General features: G+C 54.0%; 1 protein-coding gene across 1 annotated transcript in view; it reads right to left on the minus strand.

Moving 5' to 3' along the window:
• The window catches only part of LOC103258924 (tyrosine-protein kinase transmembrane receptor ROR2), a gene marked incomplete at its 3' end in the record, with an annotated part of 43430 nt that extends 36175 nt beyond the window's left edge, over nt 1-7255 (minus strand). Inside the window, exons 1-2 of the mRNA XM_021711621.1 lie at nt 7216-7255; nt 6118-6195 (exon numbers count right to left, since the gene is read on the minus strand). Of these exons, the coding sequence (XP_021567296.1) occupies nt 6118-6195; nt 7216-7255 (118 nt within the window). The remainder of the gene's footprint in view (nt 1-6117; nt 6196-7215) is intronic.
• Nucleotides 7256-13651: the final 6396 nt, after the last annotated feature.

The following is a 13651-nucleotide window of genomic DNA, read 5'->3' on the forward strand; positions in this document are numbered from 1 at the left end:
TATGACCCAAGTGAGGCTCACGCTTTCCCCAACCTGGTCAAGCAACTCAGACATCTGAAGAGCCACTTCACCCCAGGCCGGGAAAGAGACTCTGACAGCCTCATGCACAGGGGTCACGAGGTGGCAGGGCTCTGAAGAGTGGGAAACCCAGCAGACCCATCTGGATGGCAAGTGGAGCAGGGGTCCTGGGAGCTGCCAGGGGCATGAAGCCCTCTTCTGAAAAATCCTTCTGGCCACTGTGTCACCTGGGAAGGGCCTCTGTCCTCAGGGTTCTGTCAAGCCACCGCTGCAGAAATGTGGGTGCATCAGAAAGGGGGTGTCGGAGAAAACGAAGAAATGGAAAAATGAAAAGCAAAGGGGTCAAGGGGAACATCTGCTCCTCTGGGGAAGCAAGGGTATGGGGTGCACAGTCCCACCAGACAGGCTGAAGTCCTGGCCAGAACCAGGTGTGACCTTATTTGAAAACAGAGTCACTGCAGATGTAACCAAGTCGAGTCCCACAGTGATCAGAGCGGCCCTGTTCCAGTGATGGCCATCCCTATGAGAATAGGGACAGCCGGGCTTGGTGGCTCAGCCTGTAATCCCGCGCCTTTGGGAGGCTGAGGCAAGTGGATTGCTTGAGCCCGCGGGTTCGAGACCCACCTGGGCAACTTGGCGAGACCTCATCTCTACAATAAATCAAAATGAGCCGGGCATGGTAGCGCACGCCTGTAGTTCCAGCTACTTGGAAGGCTGAGGCGGAAGGATCGCTGGAGCCCAGCAGGTCGAGGCTGTGGTGGCCAGAAGCGGCCACTGCACTCTAGTCTGGGCGACATAGTGAGACTCCAACATAAAGAAAAAAAAGAACAGGGATATCTAGACACATACAACAGAAGGTGGCCACTGGAGAGGGTGGAGATTGCAGTAGCTCTGCCACAGCCCAGGATGCCAAGGACACAGGGGCTGCCCGCAGTACTCGGGCAGAGGCCTGGACACGTGTTCCTCATAGCCTCAGGAAGAACCTTGGTTTTGGACTTCTGGCCCCAGAGCCGTGAGAGAACGCATTTCTACTGTTTGAGGTACCCAGTCTGAGGACTTGGCCATGACAGCCCTGGGAGAAACAACACAGAGGGGCAGAGGGACTGAAGAAAAGAGAAAGGGGGTTCTAGGAGGGAGACAGCCCTCAGGCTAACTCCTACATTCAGGGTAACAGGGACACGGTGCATACACACCCCCACAACCCTCAGACACAGACACAGACAGGCATGCCCAGCCCCCTGCAGCAGTCTCAAACCCAGCAAGCCAAGGAGGAGTCACTGCTGTCTACTTTGCCCCCTGCAGGAGGAGGGACAGCAGTGTCGGCAGGATGACCAGATGGGCGGGAAATGGCCGCCCCTCAGGGCGACTCCACCTGCCAAGCACAGGGAGTCGGGACTCTACTCCTGGAAGAAAGAGAGGGGCAGACAGGGCTCCAGGGATGGAGAAGAAGCAGCAAAAGAGAAGACCCAGAGGCAGCAACCAGCCTCCCCAGCATAGGAGGCTGCTGTGGGCCCAGGCCCCAGGCTGGCTCAGGTGCCCACCCCAGCTGTGTGCACTTGGAACTCTCCTATTTGTGCACTGGAGTTTCCTCCCAACGACGGCCAGTGGGGCCACACCCAGACAGCCCAAGGGGTCTGTAGATTCACAGCCAATGGCGGGGTCAAGGATGCTGGAACCCGCTTGAGGGACAGGCTCACCTAGAGCTGTGTGGCGGTTTCCTCGGGGGCAAGCAGACAGGGGCCAAGCTGACCTGGGACCTGAGAATGTCTCACGCTTGGCCAGCTACCTCTTCTCACAGCCCGAGGACTCCTGCACTTTGCCCAGGCGTAGATGTTCCCTATAGCCCCCAGACAAGGTGGCACGCATGTGGACCCTGAGCCCCGTGCATGCCCACGATGGCCCTGGGAAGTAGCCTGCCATCTGCCATGTTCCTGGTGTCCCTTGGCTTCCCGAGGGAGGATCTGGGTTCCTGAGAGGCATGCTGGACCTGCCAGTCCTGCACTGACTAGCTGGGGTGGGCTCCAATACAGTCTCTCCTCTGAGCTACTGGTGTACAGAGGGGCTCATGGCGTGTCCCCCACACATCGGAAAAGGGTGTCTCATGGTACCTCTGGGATAGGACACCGGCGGGGGGGTGTTCCTCAAGGATCTTCATCCAGGTTGCCTGCTGGTGGTCAGCGCCAGGCCCACCCCAGGCTCTGTTGATGTGGACAGCGCCTCTCATGCTCTGGTCTGGGCACTTGAACAACACACCCTGTCCGGGGCGTGCCCCCATTCTAAGGGAACAACAAGCACAGGACACCAACATTCACGCCCCAGAGCCTGGGGGAACTGAGCATCGGACGTACAACTGCCACCTCCATGCACAGAGCTGCTAACTCCCATCCTGCTCACTCTGCAGACTGAGATCCAGGAGCTTGAAAAGTCTCAGGGACTGGCAGGCAGAAGCCACTGAGGTCTCACACTGCGCATCCTGAGGCTGGACCCAAGTGCTCACTCACGCCACAGATGAGTGCTGTCTGTGAGCGCGATGGCACCTCCGTTCCCTACCTGGTTAGCCCTGGAGTGCCTCGCTCTACCTGACACCTAGGAGACTGCTGTGCACACACATACCCACCACACACATGCATGTGCCAAGCACTCGGGAAGGAAGCACAACACAGCAGCACATTCATGAATCAACCCACGACCTACATGAATGGGGACAGTCCACAGAGGCCAACATGCATGGTCCCCATGCCAGTGCCAACAGGGACCGCGACTGGCTATTTGGTTTTCTCTCTCCAAGGAAAGCCGAGTCCAGCACAACAGGCTGACATGCCACAGACAGCAGGGGACAGACCAGGAAGCAAAAAGCACTGGCCGACCACCTGGAACTAGGACCCACTGGGGACCAACTATCACTGCAGCGTGTCCTCCTGGGGCAAAGGCAGAGGCTGGCTCCAGAGTGTTTGGGCGGAGTCAAAAAGGGAGGCCAGCGGGGTGAGGGGTGTCCACACCACCCACTGGCCTTCAGCAACTACCTATCTCCACAAACATCCCAGAGCACCGAGCTTACGGGACATGAGAGGCCGGTCACGTGCACACACAGCACGGACTGGGAGCATGAGAGCAGCAATTTCTAGGTCAAAGGCAAGCTTTTGTAAGGAATGTAATAACTGAATGAGTGTGGGTGTGTAAGGCATGTCTAATGTAACAAGAAACAGAGCTCCATGTTAAACATTCACTCACAGGTTAACCGGTGTCATGGCCGAGTCCCATGCAGCCTGTCGTCCTGACAATGGCCACACTGTCACATGAGAGCTGAAGCCAAGCCACCTGCTCCTCTATGGGTCACGACCCCTCAGTGTGGGCTTTTTCCGCCAGGATTTCCTCTCCCAATCCCAACACCAACTACCAAATATATGCTGCATGCTCACTGCGGGTACAGTGCACCTGGGCAAGCACACCTTTTCCCGTCCTCTCCTGGATCCTACTCAACTCAGGCCAGGGGAGAGCTTTCCCACCACTGACCGATGAGTCCACAGGCCATGTGCATCAGCCAGCGAGCGTGCCGATGCTGGTGCGGCAAACACGGTGGCTGGATTTAAAATGCAGCTCATGTGGTGCTCAACTATGATTTATAGATCAGATTTGAGCCACATGTGGCCGAGCAGTGCCACGCCCAGAAGCTCCAGGAGAAAAACAGTGCAGAGGTAAGGGTCTGGCATGGTCAGGCTACTCCTGCCTCACTGGTGTTGAGCAGAAAGGACAGGCATGGTGAGACCCTGAGAGGGGAAACCACCAGGCAGAGCCGGAAGGTCCAAGGCGAAGGAGAGACGGGTCCCAGCCACCCTGAGACTCGGGGCAGGTGGCCACGGGTCCTGTCCCCGGGGTTTAAAGATCCACCACGCCCAGGACTGGGACACAAGGAGGTGGCACCAGCGTTGACTGCCGCCTCTGACATCCGCCCGAGCTCTGCCAGCCCTTCCACCCCTCATTCCTGGGGACCCGTCCTGAGACTGGGCAAGGGCAGGGTCGTTCCAGGGCCACTCAGGAAGGGTGGGGCCACTGCCCATGGCGCCTGTCCTGCTACAAGGCCAGCTGAGAGCTGCTGCGACACTGAACAACACTGCACCCTACGACCACACGACACCACACACCACCACACGCACCACACGATGCCACACGGGACCACAACGTACCACACTGCACCACACGACACTGCACAACACCACAAGGTACCGTACTATCCCACGCTGTACCACACTATGCCACACAGTATCACAAGGCATTATACAACGCCAAACAGTACGCTACACCATTATGCCACACTACAACACACTGTACCACACAACACCACATGGCATGACACACACCAGTGTCTTACACTACAGCGCACTGTATCACGCTCTACCATGATTTGCCACACAACACCACATTATACCACACTGTGCCACACCTCACCACACTTCATCACATTATGCCACAATACGCCACGCCAGACCACTGGACCACACTGCTTCACACTGGACCACACAGTACCACACTGCACCACCCTATGCCACACTGTGTCACACTGTACAACAATATGCCACACCACACCACAGTGCACCACAATCACACTACACCACACCACATCACGTCACACCACACTGCACCACGCTACACCACACTGCTTCATAATACATCACACTGCACCCACAGCACCGCAATACATCACACCATGCCACACCACCTCACACTGCACCACAGTACACCACACTGCACCCACCACACAACGCTGAGGATCACACTGCACCACCACTGCAAAGAAACATGGCCTGGCTTTCTGGTGGTTCTGTGCTTTATTGTTATACTATCTTTGTAAATAATTGTGCATGAACACATACAAATACACACACATTTGACAGGTCACCTCGGCAATCAGTGTGTCTATGCCCTGGAGAGGTTCCAGGCAAACTTCCAAACTCTGATGGAAGCTCCTTTTGGCCTTGGGGACGTACTGAACGCACATAGTGTTGAACCCAAGCACTTCGAGTTTTCAAAGAAAAGTCAGGAGGGGGTGAGATCCCAGTAAACGGAAAGCTCCCTGGAAAGTTTCCCTTCCAAGCTCCAGAAACTGCTCAATACCAAACACAGAAGCAGGAGAATCCCACTCAAGGTACTGGATTTATGTCAAATCAGGGCACCTGTAGCTGGATGGGACACACATTCCTACTCAGTTTCAGCTAATGGGCACTGCACCATCCTGAGCGCATCAAGAGTGGGTGACCATCCTGGCCAATGGCCATCCCACCTCGCAGGATATACCTCTGGTCACCACATCTAAGAACAGCACCCACTGGCCTGTCCATCCCAGGTGCCTGCAGCCCCAGCTGTGACAGCCTCTCCAGGGTCTGCTTCAGCCCACAGGAAAGGCTGCACCCCACCCCAGGTATCCAAAACACGGGCTGCCACCCTCTTCCCAAAGAACATCCGCATCCAGGTGCTGCACTCTAATCTGGGACTTCCCGCTTCCAGAACTGTGAGAACACACCTGTCTGTTTCAGTGCCGTGGCAGCCGAGCTAAGTCTATGACTCAGGTGACAGTGTACGGATTTGAAAAGGCGTCATCTCCTCAGAACAGTCTGCACCTGAGAGGCGCCTGCGTTACCAACCCTACAAATCCTTGATGCCTGAGTGTGAGGCATGTCAAGTGAGCTAGGCTCTCACCGCAAGCCTCGGGGAAGGGAGAGGCCACAGGGCAGAAAAAATGCTCCCTGTGGGGGTGAGGAGAAGGGCACCTGCCTAAGGTACACATGCACGCCAGAATACTAAATCCAGAAAAATAAAATTGGTAGGGAGATGATTGCCAGCAGGCTGCTTACAACCAACAAAAGTCTAGCTCCTAGGGCTGCACTAGGACCCCTGAGCACCCCAAGGTCGTTTCCCCCCATTCCGGCCCACACCCTCCCCACCTATTCCCTCCCATTCTGCCAGGCCCACCACCAGGGCAGCACTGGCCCAGGGGTCCCACCCCCAGGATTTCTGGCAGGCCAAACCTGAGTCGAAGCAGCAGGTTTGGGAAGCCACAGGACACTCGGAAAACCCAAGAAGCACCTGCATGTCCCAGCTCACCTTTCAGAGTTGGGATTGGGCTGTCCTGTCCATCAAGTTGTCCCAAAGGGTCGCTGAGGTCCGGAACCTCCACTTCACCTGGGAGAAAAGAAACCAAGACACACATTAGACAAGTGTTCCCATCAGTAGCCTTTAATTCCCTTGTTATGCAAAGACAAGGGTATCCTAGCACAACTGCACCTTGCAGGTAGAAGTTACAGAGGAGTAAGACATTCTGGTGACCTCTATAGGGATTTTACAGTGTCGGGTTTGATATAACAGTGACACGATTTTTAAGCTTATCCCAAGAACAGCAAATGCAAAAACCTCGAAGCAAGAACAGGTGAAGGAAACAGGTGAATGAGTCTGGGCGTCAGTAAGGGAGGGAGGGGGAGGGGAAGGGAGAAAGGCACCCAAGCACTGGCTGGCAAAATAAAACACTTCTGTAGCTGCTTCCAGATTGAGGTCCTTGATAATTATGTATTCCATTCAGAATTAGAGAACTCCTGAAGCAACGCATTCCCACCCGGCCCGAGACCCAATGCAAGGGCCAAGTCCCTGCCCCACACTGTGAGGCACATGAACGGGCAGTGGCCTGGCCCTGGCACGTCCACTCTCAACCACCATGTCGGTCCAGCATCCCTGCCCTGGAGGGCCAAGCCCACACCTCTTCCATACAATGGCCCACCTCCTCCCAGGTTAGCAGCGGCAAGTATTCACCTCCCCACAGCAGGCCGCACCCCTGGGGGAGGGCGGGTGGCCTCATCGCCCCAACCTGGGCAGAAGTCCCAGCTGCCACGGAGCAGAGGAAGCACAGGCCGTGCAGGGCAGGCGACAGGCTTCTGCTAAGAATTCCAGACTCGGGGCTGGATTTGGAGTCTTCCCTCAGCACGTGGCACCGCCCGTCACTCAGCACGGTTAAATGTGGGGAGACCACGTGAAACCAAACACACTTCACCATGTGCACACACCCAAAGCGGCATAACAATATTCACGGCTTGGGGAGTGACTCATGATGTGAAACGGTCAAATAAACACTCACCCCTAAGAAAAATAAGCTCCCATTCCATTCCACTGCAGAAAAGGTTCTGAGCTCTTCCCAGCCAGCTCCCAACTCACACATGGGGATGACCACCCGTGAAGTGTCACTATTCTGCATGGCAGATACGTCACCAGAGCCAGGATGTCCAATCACCGAGATCCTTAAAACTGACACCTTGTAGCCGGGCTCGGTGGTTCAGCCTGTAATCCCGCGCCTTGGGAGGCTGAGGTGAGTGTATTGCCTGAGCCCGCGGGTTCGAGACCCGCCTGGGCAGCAGACCTCATCTCTACAATAACTCAAAAAATCAGCCGGGCATGGTGGCGCGCGCCTGTAGTTCTGGCTACTTGGAGGACTGAGGCGGAAGGATCGCCGGAGCCCGGCAAGTCGAGGCTGCGGTGGCCGGGAGCGGCCACTGCACTCCAGTCTGGGCGACAGACTGAGACTCCAACTCAAAAACAAACAAACAAAAAAAACGGACACCTTGTATTTCAATAAAACTAGGCTCTGTTACTGCTTGCTAACTACCAAATAAGGACACCACCTACATCCTGAAATTTTAAAACACCATCTTCCTACACTTCATAAAGTTGAAGCTCGGAATGGCTGTCCTCAGTCAAGACAGGATAGAAAACAGACAAGCAATGTGACACTGGGGGACAGGAACAAGGACACAGCCTGCATTTTCAGCAGTGCCTAGGAAGGTTCTGGTTCTCCTGGCCCAAAAAGGGGGTAAGATAAGAAGATCACCCTCTATCCCACCCCACCCTCGTCTGAAAAATGAACAAGAAATTACAATAACAACAAAAACCACCACACACACATCAAAATGCTACCATTAGGCATCTGAAATTACAGGTGAAATTCATTTTATTTTAAATGTCTCTACTGTGAACAAGTATCCATTTTTTATGGTGTGTGAGATACATAATTCACACACCATAAAACTCACCATTTAAAAATGTACAATTCAGTGGTTTTTAGTACATTCTCAAGGTTGTGCCACCATCGCCGCCATGAGATTCCAGAACATTTCATCACCCGCCAAAAAACAACCTTGCTCCCCCCAGCAATCATCTCATCCCCCTGCCCCAGCTCCTGGTAACCACGGGTCTGTCTTCTGTCTCTAAGGTGTTACCTACTCCGGACATTTTAGATACACAGAATCATACAACACGCCACCTTCTGGACAAGCATCCATTTTATGATTAGGTTTTCAAAAATGCAAACTCTACAGGAAGGCGGCACCAGACAGGAGTGCATGGCATCACATGATGAATGGACGAGGACTTAAAAGGGCTTGATGACACCATCCGATCCGGCCCAGACAGGGAGACTCTGGCTCCACAGGGAGAACAGGATGTGAAGAACATTCCCGAGACCGCACGGATGGGTGGAAGGGAAGGATGCCCCCACATGCCAGGGCCACCAGGACGACAGTGGAACACTCCCGAGACCTCACGGATGGGTGGAAGGGGAGGACTGCCCCCACATGCCAGGGCCACCAAGGACAGGACGACAAAGGGGATGACAGTCTCCTATGGCGGAGGCCTGCATGTCCACTCCCACTATAGGGAAGCCCGGGGACGCTGGAAACTCCAGCTTAGGGGCCACCACCATGGGCGTCACCCCGGAAACATTGCCCAGCAAGTGTTCCTGCACCTCACAGGCACTCGTGGCTCCTGACCAAATGACTGTGTCAACCTTGCTATACCCAAACTCCCTGGGGGGACGGGTCACAGTCCCTAGGATATGGGCCTGGCCACATATCCTAGGTGCCCATCCTGGGTCGTCTGGTTTCACTTGGGGGACACGCTCCACCCCAGCCTGCTGTTGAGGGCCAAGACAGGCAGCATCCCTGTCAGTCAGCTGGATTTAGCCAAAGGAGCCAAAGAAAGGCCTCTCGGCTTTCCGCACCGCCAGGGAGAGCCTGGATACGCCACCTTTGGCAACCCTCAGGACCTCAGAAAAGAGGACACAGCTCTAGGTAGTCACACATCCTCTGTGCAGGTGACACGCTGGTGAGTGTGCCCACGCACACACACGTAGGATGGGCTCAACTCCTTGAGAGTTTTCCGAGGCTTAAAGAAAACATGTAATAGAAAACAGAAAGGCAAGGGCGGCTGGCTATAATGGATCAATGTCTGGATCGAGCATGTCAAAAGTACAATTAGAGTCAAGAAGCAAAGACCAAATGTCAAGTGGTGCCTTGGATGAACTATTGGGACAAAAACCAGGGTATCAGGTGAAAATGAAGGAAAGGCAAATCACGTGGACTTCAGTCAAGAAAGACGTGCCACCACCGCGTGGCAGACGCACCAGTGAAAGCCATGGGCAACAGGGCAGCCCAGGGAGAGGCACGCGGGAACTCTGTGTACCACTGCCACGACTTTTCTATAGATCTAAATTATCCTAAAGTAAAAAGATTACTGGAAACCAATCATGCCTCCCATGACGTCATTCAATCCCTTAAAACCAAGCTCCCAGGTAAAGAAGAACAGCGTGGAACATTCTATCTCCAAGCACCTGGTATTCTGAATGGTGCAATCCCTGGAATTGGCCCCAATATCAGGCACAAATGCGAACCACCTGAACAGAACATGACACAGAGTTACTGAATTTCACAGATGTTATTCAGTGATTTATGTAACATATGCCAGTGAATATGCAGAAATTAAAGCACTTTGGGGAAAGGTCGGGTTTTTAGCCGAATCCTCCATGGACTGTCATGGGCAGGGTGGCATCAGCTCTTAAGCAGGAACTCACGGCACATTCTTGGAAGCACTTCATGAACGTCCTGTACAGTCGTGGCCGAACCCATTGGTGTCTGCAAGATGACCAAAGGGAAGGGTTCACTGTTGAGACTGATGCCTAGTCTGTCCGAGTTCACACCTGGACCCCAGAGAGTCCCAGATGTGAAATCTGAATAATCAGAAATTGTGTGATGGTCAAACAAAACTCTTCTGCAAAGCTCCTTTCAACGTGGACCTCTGATCAAAAACACCCATGATGCTGGGCGTGCAAGAGACAAGGAAAGATGTAATAACTGGAAGGGAGCCAAGTGCAAAGTCCCAGGAAGGCAAACCCATGAGTCTGGGAACTGGGTCAGGAAGAGTGTCTGCAGCAAGCGGCGCCCAAGGACGTGCAGGGGTGCGCTTGTGAAAACCTCACGGCCTGTGTTGCAACTGCAGCTGGAACGCCACGCGACGTCCACGGAGAGCCGCCAGGGCCTCACCAGCACCCTTCATAATGGTTTGCAACGCTTGACTTGCATTATTGCAAACTTTGAGCTGAGCCAGGATGAGTCTAGGTTCCTTAAAGGGCTGGCTGCACCCTGCCGTGGAAATGTGAAGATTCAGCAACTCGAAAATGAGTCACTGTCTTACAATGCAGCCTCTGCTTGGATTCCACATCTGCAGCAGATGCATTAAACCCCCAACTAGTCACTGTCCCTGCCCAACTGCCGCCAACGCCACCTTCATAAAGCTTTTCCTACCTCAGCCTCCGCCCCAGGGCCCCACAAAAGCCCACTGTCATGGCCAAGCAAGGCTTTGGGGAGAGAGAGGCTACTCTGAATTGGGGCCTTTCATGGGCCTGCTCTGGTCCAACGTCTACACCCAGGCGGGGCAGGCCTGGTGGGTTGGGAGGCAGCTGGCTGTGCCCCCCGCCCCCTGCCAGAGCAGCTGGGAAAGTGCATCCCACCACACACTGTGACAGCCAGCTCTGAGCCCTGCTCCTGTAAAGTAGCTGCTTGTTTCTGCACCAGAACTGGCAGAAGAAGAGCAAACAACTATGTTAGGTCAATATTCCAGGTGCATTTATCTTTTCACTTGGTTTCACGAAAGCATCTTTTGAATATAAGTGGTCTCCATGTGTACAAAGGGTCACTTCTTCACTCTGACTCTCCGGAAGGTTTTTAATTAAAGGTAACGGGGGGAAAAGAGATACAAGAAAATGAAACCAAGCCCTAAATAGAAAAGAATTAAACTGCACTGTCCCTTGGCAATGAAGAAAGGTTCCTTCTACTTGATAAGGCCTTGAGTTAAGGCTCTGCTAAACTTGCACCTGGAATCCAGGCCTGGTGAGGACATTCAGGGCTGACAAGACTCTCAGGGTGGAGTGAACTCGGTTCATGCAGAATGGTACTGGAAGGTCTGGAGCAGTCTCCGCCCACCAGAGTGCTGCATTCTGCCTGCCACAGAGGTTGTCCTGGTCCCAGAGGGCATTCTCATCCCCAGAGGGTGTTCTCGTCCCTAATGTTCTTGCTCTTGTCCCCAGAGGAAGTTCTCATCCCCAGAGGGTGCCGTGTCTCCAGAGGGTATCCTTGTCATCAGAGGGTGTTATAGAACCCAGTACCCTTGTCCCCAGAAGTCATCCTCATCCCCAGAGGATGCCATGTCTCCAGAGGATATCCTTGTCCCCAGAGGGTGCTGTGTCTCCAGAGGGTGTCCTTGTCCCCTGAGGACATTCTCATCCCCAGAGGGTCCCATGTCTCTAGACAGTGTCTTTGTCCCCAAAGGATGTCCTTGTTCCCAGAGGGTGTTCTTGTCCCCAAAGAGTGCCCATGTCCCCAGTGGGTGTACTCGTACCCATTGGGTGTCATTGTTCCCAGAGTATGTCCTTGTCCTCAGAGGGTGCTCTTGTCCCAGAGGGCATCCTTGTCCCCAGAAGGTTGGGGCTAGAGCATGTCCTTATCTCCAGAAAGTGTCCTTGTCCCCAGTGTCCCTGTCCCCAGAGGGTGCCCTTGTCTCCAGAGAGCATCCTTGTTCCCAGAGAGTGTTCTCATCCCCAGAAGATGTCTTTGTCCCCAGGTGGTGCCCCTGTCCCCAGAGGGTGTCCTTGTCCCTGGAGGGTACCCCTGTTCCTAGAGAGTGTTCTCATCTCCAGAAGGTTCCCTCATCCTCAGAGGGTGCTCTTGTCCCCAGAAGGTGCCCTCATTCCCACATCCTTTGGCAGCCACTGCTTAGGTGTGCATGGGGCAAGTGGGGTTAACGTCTGCTATCATCTAAGTCTGTGATGTGACTTCTTTTCAGGCATGTGTTTCCCAGCTTCCTGGGGTAGCTGTAACAAAGCTCCACAGACTGCGCAGCTTGAACAGGAGTTCACTGTCTCACAGCTCTGGAGGCTAGAGGCCCAAGACCAAGCTCGGGTGGGGCTGGCTCCTTCAGAGGCCGTGGGGCAGCCTTGCAAGGCCTCCACCCTGAGCGGGGGAGGGCATTTCTGCCTCAGTCTCTTCACAATGCTTCCTTGTCCTCGTGTCCAAGGTCCCTTCTTAAAGGACACCAGTCCTACAGGACCCAGTCTCTCCAAATAAGGCACGTTCTGAAATACAGAGGGTTGAGACTCCAGCAGTTCTCGGTTTAGAGGACACGATTCAACCCGTCATAGGTGGCAGGATTTCTCTTCAAAACTTCACACTGACTTGAAAGTGACTCGTGTGAGTGCAGGCTCAGGCATGGCGAACGAGCAGGTTCCTGGTACCACGAGCAGGAGCCCTGGACCCTGATGGCGGCACCCTCGAAGGGACAACAGGAACGTGCAGTGACCGCCCCCCACTTCCCATCTCAGTGTCAAGGTGCCAAAGGCCACCAGCCTTGCAGAAGACAGAGAGGAGTGCTGTTCCCGGGGCACCACTAAACAGAGCCATCCCCACAGTGCGGCAGGGCTCTGTCCGGACTCACTGCGCTGTGGGAGGGACGTCTTCCATTTGACTCGGCTCGGCTGGGGTGGAGGAATGGGGATGGCAGCAGATGGCAGACACCCCCGGGGCATCACCAAACAGCACAAACTACTGGCAACCCCTGGACAACCTAGCGCCGTGTACTTCAACCACAGCCAACATGAGCCTGGCCCAGCAATGAGAAGGAACTCTGGAAGAACCAGGGGACTGGGAACATGAGAAGTGCAGACCAACTCCTGAGATGGAAGAGGCTGTGTGCATGTCCAGAGAGACCCAGGAAATGAGGGCACCATCACTCTTTCTGGGTGACTGTGGAGCCCTGAAGTCAGACAGGGCGCTGTCACACACAGAGCCCATTGGCAAAAGGTCCCACCACACAGGAAGGTCTGTGAGGAAATCAGATCAGTGACTGGCTGACCACACAATTATACTGACTCAGATGTGACCCCAAGGCACCAAGGCTTAAAAACACAAAGAGCTTAAAAAAAAACAGCAGATGACTTGAGTGGTCACACATTACAGGAAATCAGAAACCAGAGAATTGTCAAGGAATGCTGTCAAACAAATGAACAGTAACAAGGAGGACACCACTGACCACCAAAATGAGAAAAAGCAAAACCCAAAACACAGTCGCAACAGCAAAGTGAAGGGTACAGGCATCGTTACAATATCATCTAAAATCTCTAGTTTTTAAAAAAGAACTGCAAGACATGAAACAGGAGAGGATGCCACACAGGGAGAAAAACAAAACAAGCAGCAAAACAAAACAGAAATCTTGAGAGAGAGACAAGATTTTGGACTTAATAAGACAAAGATTTTATTAGCATCATGCTCTA

This window comes from Carlito syrichta, unplaced genomic scaffold (genome assembly GCF_000164805.1).
Source record: "Carlito syrichta isolate Samal-C Ts95f unplaced genomic scaffold, Tarsius_syrichta-2.0.1 Scaffold302409, whole genome shotgun sequence".
NCBI classification, from domain to species: Eukaryota; Metazoa; Chordata; class Mammalia; order Primates; family Tarsiidae; genus Carlito; species Carlito syrichta.